Genomic DNA, 22121 nt, shown 5'->3' on the forward strand with positions numbered 1-22121 from the left:
ACGCATCAGCAGACTCAGGGTAACCCTGAGATATGTGCACATTTTTTAAAAAATGCCACAGAAAACCCCCCACAGAGGAACCCATAATTAGCCCCATAATAGCTCAATGGCAACCTAGCAGTTCGAAAGCACGTCAAAGTGCAAGTAGATAAAGAGGTACCGTTCTGGCGGGAAGGTAAACGGCGTTTCCGTGCGCTGCTCTGGTTCGCCAGAAGCGGCTTAGTCATGCTGGCCACATGACCCAGAAGCTGTACGCCGGCTCCCTCAGCCAATAAAGCGAGATGAGCGCAGCAACCCCAGAGTCGGCCACAACTGGACCTAATGGTCAGGGGTCCCTTTACCTTTACCTTAGCTCGGTGGCACATAATGATGAGAGACTGAGAGGGCAAAAATACCTGACAACAGGAGGGGAGAACAGCTGGACCTAAAAAGGGCCCCGTTACCTTCAGGACCTGAGGGCCTTGTCAAACCTAAATCCGGCCCTGAGGAGGAGGAACCTGAAATACCTCAATGGCATGGATTCTTAAGAGGCTGAAGCTCTCTTTGAGTGCTCACTTGAACACGTGAGGGTCAAAACTACGTACAGTGGTGCCCCGCAAGACGAATGCCTCGCAAGACGGAAAACTCGCTAGACGAAAGAGTTTTCCGTTTTGGAGGTGCTTCGCAAAACGAATCTCCTATGGGCTTGCTTCGCAAGACGAAAATGTCTTGCGAGTTCCTGTGGGGTTTTTCCCTCCTTTCCCCCCTTTTTTAAGCCGCTAAACCGCTTATCAGCTGATCCGATCAGCAGATAAGCCGCTAATAGCGCTAATCCGCTAATCCTTCAATGGGCTAGCTTCGCAAGACAAAAAAACCTGCTAGACGAAGAGAATCACAGAACGGATTCTTTTCGTCTTGCGAGGCACCACTGTACAGGGGCAAGGCCTGTTCTCAAAATCCCTATGTCCTTGGGCTCTTCTCTTGACCTTTCATGTGGCAGGAATCCCAATTGCTCAGACACTTCGAAGCGTGCAGTCGACTGAGCGTAGAAACCTCCTTGCAGACCTTTGCTCTGAACCTACGATGGCCTGAGAGGAGCCCAAGCATTCAGGGAACATTGGTGGGCAGAGGCTGAATCACGCACTCACCCGACTGAAAACACAATTGGAACCCACACATGTTCAGCTGAATGACTGAAAAGCTTTACAGTGGTACCTCGGGTTACATACACTTCAGGTTACATACGCTTCATGTTACAGACTCCGCTAACCCAGAAATAGTGCTTCAGGTTAAGAACTTTGCTTCAGGATGAGAACAGAAATCATGCTCTGGCGGCGCGGCGGCAGCGGGAGGCCCCATTAGCTAAAGTGGTGTTTCAGGTTAAGAACAGTTTCAGGTTAAGAACGGACCTCCAGAACGAATTAAGTACTTAACCTGAGGTACTACTGTATTTCACACATGTCAAAGACTTAGTTTGGCACGCACGCACACACATGCATTTGCGGGTACACACACACATACAGGCTGGGAGCCTCAATGGCACCCCTCTGGAGACTTCACCCGGGGCAAAAAAACCCACACCCCTGACTAGCCCCCCCACCCATAGCTAAGCCTCTGAGGGAAGGACAGAATGGTGTAACCAGAACATGGCAGCAGAGAAACGAAGTGTAGAAACCGCTGTTGTCTCGGTTGATTCCTCGTTCACATGGAAAACCTATTTCTAAGCATCCTCAGGAACATAAGCGAGCGCTTCCCACAGAAATGAATGGATAAATTCAGATTGTTAATCTGGCAGGGACTGGGCCCTTGTATGTACGCCCTTAAAAGGTAAAGGGGACCCCTGACCATTAGGTCCAGCCGTGGCTGACTCAGGGGTTGAGGCGTTTATCTTGCTTTATTGGCCAAGGGAGCTGGCATACAGCTTCCGGGTCATGTGGCCAGCTTCTGGCGAACCAGAGCAGCGCATGGAAACGCCATTTACCCTCCCGCTAGAGCGGTACCTATTTATCTACTTGCACTTTAATGTGCTTTCGAACTGCTAGGTTGGCAGGAGCAGGGACTGAGCAATGGCAGCTCACCCCGTTGCAGGGATTCGAACCACCGACCTTCTGATCGGCAAGTCCTAGGCTCTGTGGTTTAACCCACAGCGCCACCCGCGTCCCTATGTACACCCTTACTCACCTGAAAAACAAACAAATCCGAAAGGTAGCAGTAGAGGGGAAAGTTCTTGGTCTCTCTAACACTGTTATTATTTTAGCACGAGACATTAAAACACCAGCAGAACAGAGCCAATACAGTTCATCGCCCACATATTTCACACTGGAAGGGCTGTGGCTGGAACCGAATTACTTACGGCCACCCTGCAATGTTGCACATAGTGAATTTTGCAGGCCAGGCTCTGGGTTGTTTACAACAGGGTGAGGGACTGTGGCCTTGCCAGACGTTTTTGGATTCTGTGATAGGAATTTTGAAGTCTTCGATATATGGTAACGTTCATGAGCGTACCAACCAAGCACGTACATAGATCAGCACAGGAAGGCCAACCCGGAACCATTTTGATTCCTAAACTGAGCAAATGTTTTCTCTGCAAGGTCAAAGAAAAATGGAAAAAACCCTCCCCATTGTCTTTTCCTTCACAAAATCCTGTCTTAAGGGTATGTCTGTGTTTGAATAGGGTGTGAGCCTGTGACCTGGCCCAGGAACTAAGTATTTATCATTACAAAAGACTGGCCAGGCTCCCCAGGAAATCCAATCAAGTAACCTGCCAGATAGGAGATAAACAACGACAGGAGATAAACAACATTCAAATTTCTGTTTAGACCGCCTTTTCTGTGATGTAGGTGTGATGTATCTGTCTGAGGGGTGGTCTTAGGTTACACCCCTTCTGTGATGTATGTATGATGTTTCTGGGGGTGGTCTTGCTCTACAGGGTGACAATTTCAAAAGTCCATATAAGGCCTTGCACACCATTGTTCGGGGTTCCTCCTCCTTTCCTGCGTGTGAGGGGAGCACCCTGTTGCAACAGATCAATAAAGATCAAGCTTCCTAGCTGCTTTGCTTCTCAATATTCTCTGGTTGGCCTCTGTTATTTTCTCCTACCAATAGGGAACCTGTGTAAGGACTCTATATGGGCTCTTGGGTACCCCATAAGGGAAAAGGGCAAGTTTTGTTTACAACAATTCCCAACTCCCATCATCCCTGGCCACTGACACAGGCTCCCAGTCCCTGGTTTACAACAACCCTGCGGTGTTGCACCATGACTAGCAAAGCTGACTCTGGCTTCCTGTTCAGAATCACCAGCAGTTGGCAACCCTGCCTACGCATCGTATTTGTTCAGAAAATATAGGTCGGGGGGGGGGGAACCATTGACTAGGAAGAAGGAAGGACAGATCTCTTGAAAACCAAGAGCAGCAAAGGGAGGCGTTTGGATTTCTTTTCTTTTCTTTTTGAAAAGTTTTTATTGTTAAAATAATTCAGCATTAATACACAGATATTGCAAATATACAAGCATACAAACATACATTTCATACAATCCTTAAAAATGTTCAAACATACTTACACTCAATCCCACAGATAATTCCTTTTCCCATCACCATCCACCACCCCTCACCCCACCTTTGTGTTAGACTTCCAATCTACTCAATTGCAATTTCTTTCCACTTCTATTACTTTCTTTCACACACCTTTAACCTAATTTCATACTTCTTTTTCTATTACACATTGTTATCCATCTTATTTAGTATTTCAGTATTTGAAACAGAACTTGTTTCTTCTAATAGGAGTTCTGATTTTTCGATATGGTTTTGCAAGTATCCTTTAAACACCTTCCAGTCCAGTGGATTTCTTTTCCCTTCGAATGCAGCTTCACTTGGCTGTTTTCAGACTTCTCCGTCAAACTTTTTTTTTATTTCAAAGCCATTCAGCCGAGGACATTCTTTCTCCGCTGGCATCGAGCCCAGCTTCCATTCCCCAACCCCTCCCACATGACACACACTCTGCTTGGGCAACTGAGACCTTTGGTTTCCTTGGCCTTATTCCCGAGGGTTGGTTTTCTTTTGTTTGTGAAGAAAGCCTCCCTAAACCCTTCCCTGTTTATATCCCTGTGAAAAAATCACACCACCTCCTGGGCGACTCTCTGCCTTTCGCCACTACAGCAGTACCATCTGTCTATGAGGAAAGGTAAGCCTCTGTTTTCCCCCTTTTGTCCGTCTAAATAACGCTGCAGCTTTTCAGAAAAAAAGTGCCTGTTTTTCTCCGAAAGTCAATTAGGGCTCCAAGTTTGGGAACTTGTTGAAACAGGGCGGAGCGGGACAGAGCAGGAAGGGGGAACGCTTCAATTTGGAATTGTTAAAAGTTTGGGAGGAAAGTTTGCCTTTGAAAGCTGCAAAAGCAAAGAGGAACGAGGTGCCTGAACTTCAAATTTGAGGTGGGCATCTTTCGGCTACTCTTTAATGAGGAGTGACTTGAAATATTCAGGGGTGCAATTTTTGCTGACTGGTTGCTCAGATCTTCCCGGCAGGGCCAGTCCCCAGCATGAGGCAAGGTGAGGTGACCGCCTCTGGCGGCAGGACCCACGGGGCAGCAGACCCAGCCTCCAAGGAATGCATCACCTATTAGTGCTGCCAATCCATGCGCGCCTTGGAGGCTGGTTCTGCCACCTCCTTGGCACCCCGCTCCAGATGTTGTCTCTACAGCAGCCTCTTGGCAAAGAAACTGCTCTCTGGGGTCTCCTGGGGTCTGACATGATTCGAAGCGGGCCTTTGATTCCCACTTCAGCCACCTGCTATGGTTGATTTGATTCTGCACCTTGTCACTGGCGTACATCTTCATTTGCCCATCATCCCTGCCAGGGAGGGACACTGTTTTGTGGCTTGCCTCAGGTGTCAAAATGTCTTGGGCCGGCCCTGCCGCCTGGCGTGGTTGTGAAGGCAGAAGCTTTGGCAATGATCTGCTGCTGCTCAAAGATAACGTCTGTGTGGGGGGTTGCTCTCGAGTTGGTTCTGATGAGATGATATTTTTGTCTGTAAATCTTTGAAAAACTCACTCTCTCTTTTTGACCGCTTCACTCTCTCTTGAGCTGTCTCTCGCTTGAAGTTTATGCTCTCTGCCATGTGCAGAGGCTGAGTTTAAGCTGGAACAGCACTTGCTGTTCTGTGAAAATCTTATTATATCTGACTACTTTATAATGTTGTATGTGTTGAGATTAATATATAGTTTTACCGTTAGTTATTCAGTATGTAATATGCTTAACATGTGTCCTTAAAATCTTTTAAATTTATTTATTTATTTAATAAGGTTTATACACCTCTTAAAGGGACATGGTTGACGCTGTGGTCTAAACCACTGAGCCTCTGCGGCTTGCTGATCAGAAGGTCAGTTGTTCGAACGGAGTGAGCGCCCATTGCTCGGTCCCAGCTCATGCCAACCTAGCAGTTCGAAAGCACGCCCCAAATTAGGTAAAGGTAAAGGGACCCATAACCATTAGGTCCAGTCGTGACCGACTCTGGGGTTGCAGCGCTCATCTCGCTTTATTGGCCGAGGAGCCGGCGTACAGCTTCTGGGTCATGTGGCCAGCATGACTAAGCCACAGCATGACTATCTGGCCAACCAGAGCAGCGCACAGAAACACCGTTCACCTTCCCGCTGGAGCGGTACCTATTTATCTACTTACACTTTTGACGTGCTTTCGAACTGCTAGGTTGGCAGGAGCAGGGACCGAGCAACGGGAGCTCACCCTGTCGTGGGGATTCGAACCGCCGACCTTCTGATCGGCAAGCCCTAGGCTCTGTTGTTTAACCCACTGCGCCACCCGCGTCCCGTACTATAACACCTTTAAAATGAAAATAAATGGCCAAAATAAACTCCGGAGGGGTGGGGGCAGAGCATGGCCACAGTGGCCTGAGTGGTGGCATTGGGTCTGTTTGCCACTGGCCCCATCATCTGTCCCTCTGTGGATGATAATTTGGGGACTTTGACCCCCAAAATTCAGCCGTAGCTCCACTCCCCCCCCGCTGCATTTTATTCGGCAAACTGTCTTGCAGGTGGTCCTCTCGTCTTCTCTTATTTTGACTGCACTGCCTGACGCCTCCCCAAAGATGGGCAGTCCAGATGCTTATCTTCGGAAAGACTGGCAGACGGTCCGTGGTATCCCCATGGTCTGCGCATTCTCCTTTGACTGGGACAGGATTGACCGTTTCCAGAGCAGGCCTGATGATATCGTGATATCCACGTACCCCAAATCGGGTGAGCGATGTGTGGGGAACAGGACCGCGTTGACAATCTGCTGCCTTTTGATGACCGCCCAAAATTCGCTGTCTGGTGTGGTCCATCTCGGTGTGTCTAACGGTGGTAGTCAGTTCCCAGAAGCCTGTTGGAACAAGGAAGTCCTCACCTGCCGCCGGAAGGACAGCAAGGAGGGAGCCAGGCTAGTTTCTTCAGGGAGGGAGTTCCAGAGTCTGGGAGCAGCCACCAAGTAGGCCTTGCCCTGTATCCCCCTTTCTTACACACTTACCCCACCTATTAACTTGCCCTGATTACTCTAACATTATCACACGGACATAATATTATTTATAAACACCAGAACATCACAAAGCCAAGGGGTTTTCAGCCCCTCGCCAATAAAATATTTGAGGGGGGCCAAGCTCTACCAAAGTTGATGGGCATTGCCATTCAAATGGTGTGCGCGCACTGCGTCATGTGACCGATTATGCAGGACGGGGCTTTCCTGGGCTCCACCCCAATATTTTATTCAACTTGGCACCCCTGCACCCATTGACTGCCATCGTTGCCCTCTGTGAGTTAGGAGGGCAGCTTCTGAAATGTGTAGGTAGTACAGAAGGCTGCCATCTTGTACAAGAATGCACAAGAAGACGCCAAGCTGCCATTTTGTCCCCACTGCCCTGCCCCCATGTGTTTACACATTTAGGGAATGCCTCCGGAAGAGTGTGCCCTATAGAGCAGGCATAGGCAAACTCCGGCCCTCCAGATGTTTAGGACTACAATTCCCATCATCCCTGACCACTGGTCCTGTCAGCTAGGGACAGGATGGGAATTGTAGTCCCAAACATCTGGAGGGCCGGAGTTTGCCTATGCCTGCAATAGGGAGTCTGTGGCTCGAGTCATGTATGGCTAAGCAAGCCCTACAAGAAAACAGTGAGACTTGCAGCCTAGTAAGCGCAATAGGGGTTGAGCCACATGGCTGTAACCTATGCGTGTCAATAGATTTTAATTATTAGGAGCTTTGCGAGGGTTCCACAAAACACACCCTACAACCCGCTGGCTGCATAAAAGGTAAAGGTACCCCTGACCATTAGGTCCAGTCGTGGCCGACTATGGGGTTGCGGCGCTCATCTCCCAATTCCTCCCAATCAGCCCCACCCTTCCCAACACCTTTGGTCCTATAAGATGATGCTCCCAAAGCACAAGTGGAAGCCTTGATATTCACTCTCTGTTGTGGCCAACTCTGGGGTTGAGGCGCTCATCTCGCTTTATTGGCTGAGGGAGCCGGCGTACAGCTTCCGGGTCATATGGCCAGCATGACTAAGTCACTTCTGGCGAAACCAGAGCAGCGCACGGAAACGCCGTATCTATTTAACTACTTGAGAGGTTAAGGTAAAGGACCTCTGACCATTAGGTCCAGTCGTGGCCGACTCTTGGGTTGCGGCGCTCATCTCGCTTTATTGGCCGAGGGAGCTGGCGTACAGCTTCCGGGTCATGTGGCCAGCATGACTAAGCCGCTTCTGGCGAACCAGAGCAGTGCACGGAAACGCCGTTTACCTTCCTGCCGGAGCGGTACCTATTTATCCACTTGCACTTTGACATGCTTTTGAACTGCTAGGTTGGCAGGAGCAGGGACCGAGCAATGGGAGCTCACCCCGCCGTGGGGATTCAAACCGCCGACCTTCTGATCGGCAAGTCCTAGGCTCTGTGGTTTAGCCCACAGCGCCACCTGTGTCCCTTAGGACAGGCTTCCTCAACCTTGGGCCTCCAGATGTTTTTGGCCTACAACTCCCATGATCCCTAGCTAGCAGGACAAGTGGCCAGGAATGATGGGAACTGTAGTCTCAAAACATCTGGAGGCCCAAGGTTGAGGAAGCCTGCCTTAGGACACCCCTATTGATCTTAAGGCATTGGCTGGAGATGTTTCAGCAGGTGTATCAGCCCATTTGGACTTCTGAGAAAATTCCCTGTCTTACTTTTCGTTGCTGTTTGCTTGTTTGTTTCCAGGCACCACATGGATGAGTGAAATTGTGGACTTGATTAGGAACGATGGCGACCCCGACAAAAGCAAACGGGCAATTTTCAATAAAGTGCCCATGCTGGAATTTGCTGCCCCAGGAAGGATGCCACCAGGTAAACTTGCGTGCGAGTTACCGAGAGAACTTGCATTTCAGAGATCCGAGGTGAAGAGGTGAAAATTAAAGTGGGTGGAGGAATAAGCAGTTTCCTCTGGGTTCCTGCTTCCCTATCTTTTCTTGATCTCTGGCCAAGGATCAAAGCTCCTCTTCCATGCCTTGAGGAAAGGGAGCATAAAAGAAACCCGCATTTCTGGCAGGTGAGTGAGACTACTTTATATGTTTAGATCACACGTAATTTTCTGAGGGTGGTTTTCCCTCTTCATAACATCCAGCGCCCAAACTGGGAGAAAAAAGAGAAGTGGGAGCAGGTGCAGGGAGGAAGTTAGGATGGTTAGGCCACCATTGCTATGCATTTAAAGCAGTACCACACCATTTTAAGCAGTCATGGTTTTCCCCAAGAATAGTGAGAACTATAGTTTGTTAAGGGTGCTGACAGCTCTTAGGCGGCCCGTTTCCTGCTCACAGAGCTACAATTCTCAGAGTGGCTTACCAGCCTACACCTCTTCTTTGGGAATTGTAGCACTGTGAAGGGGATCGGGGCCTCCTAACAACTCTCAGCAGCACCCTTAACAAACTACATTTCCCATGATGCCTTGGGGAAAGCCATGACTGTTTAGTGATATAACACTGGTTTAAATGCGTAGCGCAAACGGAGCCTCAACTACTTCTGCCTGAAAATGAGTGAGATGACAGCTCACCTCACTTTAAACAACAGCCTAGCACTGTGATCACTAGCAGTGGAGATCAAGAGAGGCATGTGCTGGATTGGACCCAAGTCAAATAAGTCTTATCCTGGCTCTTGGACCATCCTTAAGTAGACCTTCAGGAAAAGCCTGTAGACCAGGCATAGGCAAACTTGGCTCTCCAGATGTTTTGGAACTACAACTCCCATCATCCCTAGCTAACAGGACCAGTGGTCAGGGAGGATGGGAATTGTAGTCTCAAAACATCTGGAGGGCCGAGTTTGCCTATGCCTGCTGTAGACCAGGGGTCAGCAAACTTTTTCAGCAGGGGGGCCGGTCTACTGTCTTTCAGACCTTGGGGGGCAGACTATATTTTGAAGGGGGAAAATGGACAAATTCCTATGCCCTACAAATAACCCAGAGATGCATTTTAAATAAAAGCACATATTCTACTCATGTAAAAACACCAGGCAGGCCCCACAGATAACTCAGAGATTCATTTTAAATACAGTGGTACCTCTGGATGCAACCGGGATCAGTTCCGGAGCCCTGTTTGCATCCTGAGTAGAACGTAACATGCAACTGCGTGTCTGCGCATGCGTGGGTCACGTTTTGCCACTTCTGCACATGCCCATGACATAATTTTGAGCGTCTGCGCATGAGCGAGCGATGAAACCCGGAAGTAACGCACTCCATTACTTCCGGGTCGCTGCGGAGCACAACCCGAAAATGCTTAACCTGAAGCTACGTCAACCCAAGATATGATTTTAAAAGGACACATTCTGCTCATATAAAAACAGATGACAAATTGCTGAGTAGCATGCCAGCCAAAAATAAATGACTCAGCAGTCTTAAATGCATACAATGAACCACCCCAAAAGGACCTGCCAACCCAAATCCAAAGCAGCTCTCAAAATCATGCTGTCTGCCAGCATTTCTCTCGCTGAGGATGACTACCACATTGAAAACTCAAAAAGCCCAGTCTTCTAATACGGCTATTGGGAATATTACCCGTAGCAGGGAAGAATAGTGTTATAAATTTGTGGGGTGCCTGGACCACCTCTTTCTAATTCTGGGGCACCAGGCATTGAATTTAGCATGTTAAAGTATAAGGTAAAGGTAAAGGGGCCCCTGACCATTAGGTCTAGTTGTGACCGACTCTGGGGTTGCGGCGCTCATCTCACTTTATTGGCCGAGGGAGCCGGCGTACAGCTTCCGGGTCATGTGGGCAGCATGACTAAGCCACTTCTGGCAAACCAGAGCAGCGCACGGAAACGCCATTTACCTTCCCGCCGGAGCGGTACCTATTTATCTATTTGCACTTTGAGGTGCTTTTGAACTGCTAGGTTGGCAGGAGCAGGGACCGAGCAACGGGAGCTCACCCCGTCGCGGGGATTTGAACCGCCGACCTTCTGATCGGCAAGCCCTAGGCTCTGTGGTTTAGCCCACTGTGCCACCCGGGTCCCATGTTAAAGTATAAGCCATGTTAAAAAAAATAAACCAGGCAGGCTTCCTTGTGAAGTAATCACATTTAAGAGATGGACCATTAAGACAGCAGGGTGATGGCCCATCAAGGAACGCAGAGGGTGGGCGTTGCACCCTGGACTCTGGGTAGTTTGCAAAAGACTTTGCAGAGTTGGGAGAGGAGTTTCAGAATTGCAGTAGGCCGGAGTAAGCAAGAGGGGAAATAGTTGTGTTTGGGGAAGCAGTTTGCAAGCTGGAGAAGAGTGGGTCACAGCGCAATGGGGGCTGACAGTTTGAATCCAATGTGGCAGCCATGGGAGAGACAGGATCCTCACGGAGCCTAAAGCTGGAAGCCCCCTGCCCCATCCTAGGCTCAGGTTGTATATACAGTCATACCTCAGGTTGAAGTAGCTTCAGGATGAATATTTTCAGGTTGCGCTCCGCAGTGCATTACTTCTGGGTTTTGCTACTCGCGCATGTGCAGATGCTCAAAATGACATCATGCGCATGCGCGGAAGGGGCGGATCACAACCTGCACACATGCAGACATGGGGATGCGGGTTGCGTTCACTTCAGGGTGCGAACGGGGCTCCAAAACGGATCCCGTTCACAGCCAGAGGTACCGCTGCATCTATAAATAAACCATATATAATAAAGACACCACGGTCTCTGCTGTGCCTCATTCCAAGGAACCTGAACCCTGGGTAAATGCCTGGAACCTCCGCGGAGATTGGGGTGTGTATGGGTGTAACAATAAGCTCCCTTGTTTCTCAGATCATTGAACAGGGGTGGGGAATCTGTGCCCCTCCAGATGAGATATTGCTGAACCACATCATGCCAGGCCATTGTCCATGCTTTGTCGGGCTGATAAGAGTCGTAGTTCAGCAACTGGATATCTCCGTTGGTTAGAGCATGGTGCTGATACAGTGGTACCTCTGGTTGTGAACAGGATCCACTCCGCAGACCTGTTCGCAACATGAAAAGCCTGCAATCTGAAGCGCCGTATCTGCTCAGGTGTGCAGTGTGATTTGGCCCTTGTGAGCATGCACGAAGCGCATGCGCGAGTGGCGGAACCCAGAAGTAACCCTTTCCGGTACTTCCGGGTCGCTGCAGCACACAACCTGAAAAAATGTATCATGAAGCAAACGTAACATGAGGTATGACTGTAATGTCAAGGTTGCAGGTTCGGTCCCTGTTTGGGATCACCCACTGCACAATTATATGATTCTGTAACATTGGTGAGCATGGGGTAAAGGTGTGCTGGTCCTGGGGGCTAACTGAGAGACGAGGTCTGAGTCCAGTCCGAGGTCGATGGTGAGGTATGGAGGCTGTCCGTCAAAGCTGTAGCTGGGTCCAAGGCAGGGAGTCGGGTGGGGTCAGGAACTCTGGCAGAAGACCAGGACAGGATGCAGACAGGAACAGGCTTCCAACAACGTTGCTCCCGCAACCTGGGACTGGGGCTGACTGGCTTTTATCTGCCCCAAGGCATAGGGCGGCCCCGGTCCACAGGTGACTCACCTCTCCCAGCCTGGAGGCGAGCACTCCTCCTGTGAGAACTTAGCTCCCTCCGCCTCTCTGCCCTGAGCCTCTGCAGCTCAGGAGAGGCTGGAGGGTTACCGGACCCAGAGGCAACCTCCTCCTCACCTGACGGGGCTGAGAGTGGAGCACCTGCAGGCAATGGGTCCTCCATCACCTCAGGGGCCAGAGCAGACTCAGCTGATGCCTGCACCTGAGGATCCAGCACAGGTGAGGACCCTTCAGGCTCATGCCCCAGCCCCGGCTCAGCTGGTTCTGGAGGCGGGGACTCCTGTGCAGGCTGGGATTCTTCAGGTTCAGCCTCTGAGTCTGAATCCCAGGCCATCACAAAAGGTTTCCCGCAACTACCATGCTGAAAGCTTTTTCTATGGATCCATGCATTGCCTGAGTTGCTTTAGCCTACTGGGGCAATGAAGTTTCCTTGGTCCGCAGGTCAAAGATCTCACCACAGTTCCCTCTTTTGCCCACAGCTAGGTAATGATGGCTGACAGGAACAGTCAACTGTCCTTCATGCCCCAGGTCAACTGTTCAAACCTAGTTACACTCTTTTGCTCACCAGGCACAGAACAATTAACTCAGATGCCATCTCCTCGCCTGGTGAAGACCCACCTCCCAATTGACCTCCTTCCCAAGTCCTTCTGGGAAAATGGCTGCAAGGTAATCCTACTGGGCACCAATCCCACAAGTCATCTAGTTTCTTTTTGTTTCTTTTTTAAATATAATTTTTATTAACAGGCCAATCAAATCACATCAATTCCAAATCAAATTACAGTGGTGCCTCACAAGAAGAAATTAATCCGTTCCGCGAGTCTCTTCGTCTTGCGGTTTTTTCGTCTTGCGAAGCACGGCTATTAGCGGCTTAGCGGCTTAACGGCTATTAGTGGCTTAGTGGCTATTAACAGCTTAGCGGCTTAGCGGCTTTAAGAAAAAGGAAACAAACTCACAAGAACTCGCAAGATGTTTCGTCTTGTGAAGCAAGCCCATAGGGAAATTTGTCTTGCGGAACGACTCAAAAAACAGAAAACTCTTTCGTCTAGCGAGCTTTTCGTCTTGCAAGGCATTCGTCTTGCGGGGCACCACTGTAAATCCAAATTATACAGCCGGATTTTTAATTTTTTTGTTGGGGGTACCCATCCTTCAAGTTCCGAAAGGGGTCAAAACATCACTCTTGCTGCTGCCTTCATCAAACAGTTCTATCCAGTTCTTTCCAGATAGTCTTTTTGTTATTTTCTTCATCTTCTTGTTGTTATCATCATATATTCCTTTCTTTGTGATCTCTGATAATCTTCACAAGCGGGTGAAAGACAAACATCTCCTGTGTGGGTTTTACACTCTCCAAAAATCATATCACATAAAGGACAGACGCCATTTCCACACCTCCATTAAAAACATTCCCACAGTCCGTCCGTTGATTTACAGGCTTGCAAATCTATATATCAGAGGGACCTGCCAGGTCAAGATAACGTTCCGATAACCATACATTCACATTCCAGTGACCCTAGTCCTCCTCCCTCTCATCCTCCTTAAGCAGGCCTGCTTCACGAAACTCCATTTTGAACTGCATCATAAAACTTTCCTTTCATTCCCCGATGTTTCCACCAGTCCTCTCCTCAATCAATAATTCATTCCCACACAGTTCTTAGTCTCCTGCTTGTGATTAATAATAGCAACGATTCTTCTCTCTGTCTGTCTGGAGGGGAGGGTTATTGGTACTCACATAAGGCAAAAAAAGAACACAAGTCAGCTAGTTTCAGAGTTTTGCAAAAAAAAAAAATTCCACCTGTCTAGACGTACCTAGGGTGAAAAACTACCAGTACAATTTGGATTGTGTGTTTCCCCCCCTGCTTTCCTTCTATGAAGATGATCTATGTGGCTCGCAATGCAAAGGATGTTGCTGTCTCCTTTTACCACTTTGACTTGATGAACAAGCTGCACCCAGACCCGGGTCCCTGGGACAACTACCTGGAGAAATTCATGGCTGGAAGAGGCAAGTCTGCCCATCCATTCGCCACTGTATGTAGCTAAACTTTTCACTTGCCCAGGAAACATAAAGTATTGTTATGGGTTTGGGGGTGGAGGGTCAGTTCAGACTGTGATTCTGCATTTTGTGAGCTTTATAATCTAGTACAGTGGTACCTCAGGTTACATACGCTTCAGGTTACATACGCTTCAGGTTACAGACTCCGCTAACCCAGAAATAGTGCTTCAGGTTAAGAACTTTGCTTCAGGATGAGAACAGAAATCGTGCTCTGGCGGTGCAGCAGCAGCAGGAGGCCCCATTAGCTAAAGTGGTCCTTCAGGTTAAGAACAGTTTCAGGTTAAGTACGGACCTCTGGAACAAATTAAGTACTTAACCTCCTGAGGTACCACTGTACAGGCATGCCCAAAGTCTGTTTTGGGGGCCTAATCCAGCCCCTTGGCCAGTCAGTTTTATCTGGCCCTTGTGGCAGAAAAAAGCTCAACAACTTTGGTGAGCCTTCATGCAGCATGTTTACTTCATCAAATCCGGCCCTCTTTGAAAAATGTTTGGGCACCCCTGATCTACTAGAACAGGGGTAGGCAACCTGAGACCCATGGGCCACAAGCAGCCCATAGGGGCATTTAACCGGCCCACGAGCTGCCCCCAAACTGAGCTGCCAGCTCAGCAAGTCCCTGCCCGCTGTGCTAAACTGGCGCAGTGTAGCACGGGGACTCGCTTCCGCGGCACTGAAAATTGCGTCTGTGCAGAAGCAGACACCGGAAATTGTGGGTGCGCACTTACGTGCGCGTGTGATCTGGTCCACAGAGGGATCTTGGCTGGAGTGAACCGGCTCAGGCGAGGTAAACCTTGCTGAGCCCTGTACTAGAAGATGCTGATCAAACCAGTTCCTTGGTTAATAGCTAGCCAGTTAAGTGCTCTCATCAGCATCTCAAAGAATGACCTAAGTGGTGGTACACTCCAGACATTTAAGCTATAAAGCCAGGAGAAAACTCTATGTGTGTCAAAGCAGAAGAATATGTGGTTTATATTATACTTATCATCATCATCATCATCATCCAGGTGTTAAGACTACAGGAATTAGATCCAGCACCTATGGATTACAGATCTATGTTGATCCACCATCTTCATGCAGAAATGCACAGGGAACGTCAGTGGAATTAGGTTCTGATCTCACAACCATTTTAGCCTTGGTTATCTTTAAGATTTAAGTAACGCTGCCATAATAATAATAATAATAATAATAATAATAATAATAATTTATTATTTATACCCCGCCCATCTGGCTGGGCTTCCCCAGCCACTCTGGGCGGCTTCCAAAAGAATATTAAAATACTATGATACATCAAACATTAAAAGCTTCCCTAAACAGGGCTGCCTTCAGATGTCTTCTAAAAGCCTGGTAGTTGTTGTTCTCTTTGACATCTGGTGGGAGGGAGTTCCACAAGGAGGGCGCCACTACTGAGAAGGCCCTCTGCCTGGTTCTGGCTGCTGCATTCTGGATTAATTGCAGTTTCCGGGTCACCTTCAAAGGTAGCCCCACGTAGAGCGCATTGCAGTAGTCCAAGCGGGAGATAACCAGAGCATGCACCACTCTGGCAAGGCAGTCCGCGGGCAGGTAGGGTCTCAGCCTGTGTACCAGGTGGAGTTGGTAGACAGCTGCCCTGGACACGGATTTAACCTGTGCCTCCATGGACAGCTGGGAGTCCAAAATGACTCCAAGGCTGCGCACCTGGTCCTTCAGGGGCACGGTTACCCCATTCAGGACCAGGGAATCCCCCACACCTGCCCGCCTCCTGTCCCCCAGAAACAGTACTTCTGTCTTGTCAGGATTCAATCTCAATCTGTTTGCCGCCATCCATTCTCCAACCGCCTCCAGACACTCACACAGGACTGTCACCGCCTTCACTGGTTCTGATTTGAAAGAAAGGTAGAGCTGGGTATCATATGCATACTGATGAACACCCAGCCCATAGATGGAACTGGCCACACACATGATGGTGGACTGAAATTAACCAGTGATACTTAACCCTTGGAGTGGGGGCACAGACCCCTTTGAGAATCTGATATAAAGTACAGACCCCATCTCTTCAGAAAAAAATGCAATTATAAATACATACACACAAAGTTTTGCATGCACTTAATTTTATTGCACTGGCAAACATTTTTCCTTTTGTGTCGGGTGCACAGACCCCCCTGAAGCTCACAGGGTCTATGGGCCACATGTTAAGAACCCCTGGCCTAACTCACCCCTGGCCAATCTATTCTCATGCTGCTGTGCTAATAGCTGATCTGGAGTAATATCAGAACCTGCACAGGCCTGAATCAGCCAATGGATACAGAAGCAAGCAGTGTGCAAGTTTTATGAAACAAATGACTGAATGAATAAGGCAGCAGTGGCTAGTCAAAAACTACTGCTACCATAAGCTGAGATCATTGTGAGAATGAAAACAACACTTGGCATTTGTGTAACTCCTTTTGAGTGTTCAAAATGCCTTGTGTGTGTTTTTCTCAGTGATCTTTACGACAACCCTGGGAGGTGAGCTAGCATCATTCCCTCTATTTTGCAGGTGGGGAGTTAAGGCTGAGAAAAGTGTGGCTTGTTTAAAGCCCCCTAGCAAATATGTAACTGAGACAGGATTAGCTCTGGGGACTTCTCAGTTTACAATTTAGCCAATAGGCCCTTGTATTCTATTACAAGACTCAACTTGTTAGGGTTTTTTTTAAAAATAAATAAAAACCACCTATTATTTCTCCACTTTTCTGCTCTTTCTCAAAATTTAGTGGCTTTTGGATCCTGGTATGACCACGTGAAAAGCTGGTGGGATAAGAGGAATGACCATCCCATCCTATACCTGTTCTATGAAGACATGAAAGAGGTAGGAGCCAACAGGATAAGCCCCTGAGGTTATTTTATGTGACATATCGGAAGAAGCAAATCTTGCAGGGGATTATATGCGGTATAATTTTTATTTTTTAAAAATGTGCAAAATCTTAAGAATTGCCTTCCTGACTCAGGCCAAGGGTCCAGCAAAAAGATAATGGGTGTCCTTCATTTTATCCTGTGTGGGGTTTTATATATTCAGCAAAGCTTGCTGAATTGGAAGCACAATTGCTTTATCGAATACCCGAGAACCATTAAAATGCTGATCTATTTCAACACCGTTTCCCACAGGATCCAAAGCGCGAGATAAAGAAAGTGGTACATTTCTTGGGAAAGAACCTGGAAGATTCTGTTGTGGATAAGATTGCCTACAACACATCCTTTGAACTGATGAAGGACAATCCCGCCACAAACTATAGGATGGCTCCAGCTGCCATGATGGACCACAGCATTTCCCCATTTATGCGCAAAGGTAAAAGACTTGCACCGTCCTCTCTGACCACCATTCCGTAAAGATTTAGGATCATGAACAGATCAGTAACTGACTTCGGTTTTTATTATTATTATTGATTAATTAACCATGCCAATTCAACTGAACAATAAATCTGAATAGTACCAAAACCTCAATATTGGTACTAGAAGGAAAAGCCATAAATACAGAAAAAGAGTTCTGCTCGATTAGGCCATTGGCACAGCATCCTGTTCTTGCAGTGGCCAGCCAGGTGACTGCAAGAAACCTGAACGCAGGACCTGAGGACAACAGCACTCCCCGCTTTTGAGATTTACAGCAACTAGTATTCAGAAACATTCCTGCCTCTAACTGTGGGAGTAAAAAGGTAAAGGGACCCCTGACCATTAGGTCCAGTCTTGGACGACTCTGGGGTTGCGGCGCTCATCTCGCTTTACTGGCCGACGGAGCCAGCATGACTCTGCTGAACCAGAGCAGTGCACGGAAACGCCGTTTAGCTTCCTGCCGGAGCAGTACCTATTTATCTACTTGCACTTTGACATGCTTTTGAACTGCTAGGTTGGCAGGAGCAGGGACCGAGCAACGGGAGCTCAACCCGTCGTGGGGATTCGAACCGCCAACCTTCTGATCGGCAAGTCCTAGGCTCTGTGGTTTAACCCACAGCGCCATCCGCGTCCCTCTGCTCTACAGTTAGAAGACACCATGTGGGTCATCTAGTCTATGGGTAGGCAAATTAAGGCCTGGGGGCCAGATGCGGCCTAATCGCCTTCTAAATCTGGCCTGCGGACAGTCCAGGAATCAGCGTGTTTCTACATGAGTAGAATGTGTCCTTGTCCATGGAGTTTTCTTGGCAGGGATTATGGTGCTGGAGGAGACTCTTGAGAGTCCCATGGACTGCAAGGAGATCAAACCTCTCCATTCTTAAGGAAATCAGCCCTGAGTGCTCGCTGGAAGGACAGATCCTGAAGCTGAGGCTCCAATACTTTGGCCACCTCATGGGAAGAGAAAATTCCTTGGAAAAGACCCTGATGTTGGGAAAGATGGAGGGCACAAGGAGAAGGGGGCGACAGAGGACGAGATGGTTGGACAGTGTTCTCGAAGCTACCAGCATGAGTTTGACCAAACTGTGGGAGGCAGTGGAAGACAGGAATGCCTGGCGTGCTCTGGTCCATGGGGTCACGAAGAGTCGGACACGACTAAATGACTAAACAACAACAACAAAGAATGTGTCCTTTTATTTAAAATGCATCTCTGGGTTATTTGTGGGGCATAGAAATTCGTTCATCCCTCCCCCCTCCAAAAACAATATTGTCTGGCCCCCTGCTGAAAAAGTTTGCTGACCCCTGATTCTAGTCTAACCCCCTGCAATTCAGGGATTCAGGCTTGAACCCACAGCCTGAGATTAAGAATCTCATGTTGTACCTATTGAGCTATCCTAGCTAAAGTACTGGTAAACAGGTGGCCCATTACCTCCCAGCCTGACTAAAACTGGCTTTTACCAAATAAAACGTATCTTTGCTGATTAAAACATCAGATGATTAATCTACCACCCAGAGCTCTCAACATCTGATTCGTATTCTTCTTTCTTCTAGGGATCGCTGGAGACTGGAAAAATCACTTTACAGTAGCTCAGAATGAGGTATTTGATGAAGATTATAAGAGGAAAATGGCGGACACAACGCTGCGATTCCGAACAGAGATCTGAAGCCCCGTGTTCTGTGCTTCCGTATCGAACCCACCTGTCATTTGGTAGACAATTAAAGAGAAGAAGCAAGTTGCTGACCTGGATGGTTGTGGGATACATGTTTGAAAAAATGTGTATGTAGTTTCTGGGAAAGTATTCAGTGCTGAGGGGCCAGATCTCAGGATTTGCACAAGCAATCTCTCTCTCTCTCTCTCTCTCTCTCTCTCTCTCTCTCTCTCTCACACACACACACACACACATACAGAGACTCTGATCACGTATCAATATATCAATAAACCTCTCCTATGCCTCATTTCTTGTTTTCTTCCACAATTCTGCTTCTAAGAGCAGCTTGGGACAACAATATTGAACGGATAATTGGCAAGAAAGTAAATCGTGAAGCGGGCCCTTCCTCTCTCCCTGGCTTTCAGTGACATCCTGCTTTTCATTTTTAAAATAGGGAAAGAATCATAGAATCGCAGAGTTGGAAGGGACCCTGACGATCATCTAGTCCAAGCCCCTGCAAGGGAGGAATATGCCGTTGTCCCATACGGGGATCAAACCTCCAACCTTGGCATTATCAGCACCACGCTCTAACCAATTGAGCTGTGCTTCAAAAACTTCCAAAGCCACCCCAGCATGTATTATTAACAAAATGTGATTATTAAAAAGTTAAGGATAAAACAGACGTATCTGGCGGCTTTTAGTCATATTTGAGTATATTGTGCTGATCTGGGTGAATACATTTTGTGTGAGTTTGAATTTCCTTGCGGCAGAATATAGTATGTTTCTCTGCACAGAGTACAGGCATTTCTCAGTTATGAGTTAATTCTCTGTGGATTTCTACTAATTTATGCTGTGGTATAGTATTGTAAATCATCAATATTCAATTGGATGGACGGATGGATGGGCAAACAAACAAAACAACCAACTAACCAACCAACCAAGAAATAAAGAAATAAATGAGGTGGGCACCCGGGGGGGGGACACTTTTACAATCCCACCTCCTATTGTACCCCATGTGTTTGACTAGACATGATTCTGGGCCTAGGCACGATGCCCAGAACCGAACCCCTGCATAAATTCCTCAACTTGTACGGTTTAAATAGGTTTTATATAGCAAACCCACATTTACTGTAGAAAATCTATTAAAACCATACAAATAATTGTCTCGCCCGTTTATACATTTATTCCATTCACACCCCACCTTTCTCTCCAAGGGAGCTGAAGGTGGTGTAGTTAGTTCTCCTCCTTCTCCTCTCCATCTTATGCCCAAGACGACACTGTGCAGTAGGTTAGGTGGAGTGGCAGTCACTGACCCACAAGCAGTGGCGTAGCGTGGGGGATGCAGGGGGGGCCGGCCGCACCGGGCGCAACATCTGGGGGTTAGGGTTAGGGGGCGCAAATCCATGGGTTAGGGGGCGCAAATTACTTGCCTTGCCCCGGGTGCTGACAACCCACGCTACGCCACTGACCCACAAGGCCACCCAAGCGAGCTTCATGGCTGAGTGGGAATTTGAATCCTGGTTTCTCCCAGGTCCTTGTCTGACGCTATAATAATAATAATAATAATAATAATAATAATAATAATAATATATTATGTATGCCCCGCCCATCTGGCTGGGTCTCCCCAGCCACTCTGGGCGGCTTCCAACCAAATATCAAAAACAATACAGTGGTACCTCAGGTTAAGTACTTAATTTGTTCTGGAGGTCCGTTCTTAAACCTGAAACTGTTCTTAACTTGAAGCACCATTTTAGCAGCAGGTGTTCTCATCCTGAAGCAAAGTTCTTAACCCAAGGTACTATTTCTGGGTTAGCGGAGTCTGTAAGCTGAAGCGTATGTAACCTGAAGCGTATGTAACCCGAGGTACCACTGTACAGCATCAGACATTAAAAACTTCCCCAAATAGGGCCACCTTCAGGTGTCTTTTAAAAGTAAAATAGTTGTTTAGTGCCTTGACATCTGGTGGGAGGGCGTTCCACAGGGCAGGTGCCACCACCGAGAAGGCCCTCTGCCTGATTCCCTGTAACTTCACTTCTCGCAGCGAGGGAACCTTCAGAAGGCCCCTGGAGCTGGACCTCCGTGTCCGGGCAGAACGATGGGGGTGGAGACGCTCCTTCACGTATATTGGACTGAGGCCGTTTAGGGCTTTAAAGGTCAGCACCAACACTTTGAATTGTGCTCGGAAAGAAAAGCTTTGCTGGATGAGGCCAGTCCAGCATTCTGTTCTCCCAGTGGCCAACCACCAGATGCCCCCAGGGGAAAACCCACCAACAGGATCTGAGCGCAGGTAGCTATCCATAGCTCTCTCCTGGCCATGAATTTGCTTAGTCCTCTCCAGTGGCGTAGCGTGGGGGGTGCAGGGGGGCCCGGCTGCACCGGGCGCAACATCTGGGGGTTAGGGTTAGGGGGCGCAAATCCACGGGTTAGGGGGCGCAAATTACTTGCCTTGCCCCGGGTGCTGACAACCCACGCTACGCCACTGGTCCTCTCTGATGTGTTTGTGTGTCCATGTGCCAAAGCAACTGAAAGCGCAATCGTAGGTTTGCGCACTCGGAAGTTAAATCCCATTAAAGTGAAATCTCACTGGAGGTTTTTAAGCAGGTCACCTGCCAGGGACGCTTGAGGGCAAATTCGTTCCTGCACGACTCGCGGGTCCCTTCCAACTCTGCAAGTTTAGGGTTCTAAAATTCAGGCACAGGGAGGCATATTTATTTGTTTGCTTCAACTTTTATACTGCTTTTTATCCGAAGATGCCAGGATCTAGTCCTTCCCAGGTAAGGGAGGTGGGTGGGGGAGGACTGCAGCCAGACACACGAACTCGAATCCAAGCCCGGGCTTGGCAGTTGAAATCCTTGCCAAACCGAATTTTGAACTGGATCTGGCTTCGATTTCCGTCTCTCCCCCACCAAATTTTGCACCGCAATTGCCGGACGCGAGCGCTGCTAAAGCGCACGTTCTTCGACGGAGCTGGATCCGCCACGAGAAGCAGCGCTTAGCTGCGAGGAGGAGGAGGAGGAGGACGGGGCGCAACAGAGGAATCCTGCCCGCGTGACGTCAAAAAGCCTCTGGGTGACGTCACGC

General features: G+C 48.4%; 1 protein-coding gene across 1 annotated transcript; it reads left to right on the forward strand.

The window, feature by feature from the left end:
* The first annotated feature begins 3965 nt into the window (after positions 1-3965).
* LOC309516304 (sulfotransferase 1B1-like) lies at positions 3966-19135 on the forward strand. Its single transcript, XM_082195096.1, has 8 exons — positions 3966-4158; positions 6021-6222; positions 8206-8331; positions 12579-12676; positions 13880-14006; positions 16782-16876; positions 17173-17353; positions 18943-19135. The coding sequence occupies exons 2-8, from the start codon at positions 6075-6077 to the stop codon at positions 19053-19055; spliced, it is 888 nt and encodes a 295-aa protein (XP_082051222.1). The 5' UTR covers positions 3966-4158; positions 6021-6074; the 3' UTR covers positions 19056-19135.
* Positions 19136-22121: the final 2986 nt, after the last annotated feature.

The sequence above is a fragment of the Podarcis vaucheri genome, assembly GCF_965113315.1.
Source record: "Podarcis vaucheri genome assembly, chromosome: 13".
NCBI classification, from domain to species: domain Eukaryota; kingdom Metazoa; phylum Chordata; class Lepidosauria; order Squamata; family Lacertidae; genus Podarcis; species Podarcis vaucheri.

Coding starts and splice junctions, on each gene's coding strand:
- LOC309516304 (XM_082195096.1), top strand. CDS start 6,075: ATGGGCAGTCCAGATGCTTATCTTCGGAAAGACTGGCAGACGGTCCGT. Junction 6,223..8,205: donor ATCCACGTACCCCAAATCGG/GTGAGCGATGTG, acceptor GTTTGTTTCCAG/GCACCACATGGATGAGTGAA. Junction 16,877..17,172: donor TCTATGAAGACATGAAAGAG/GTAGGAGCCAAC, acceptor CGTTTCCCACAG/GATCCAAAGCGCGAGATAAA.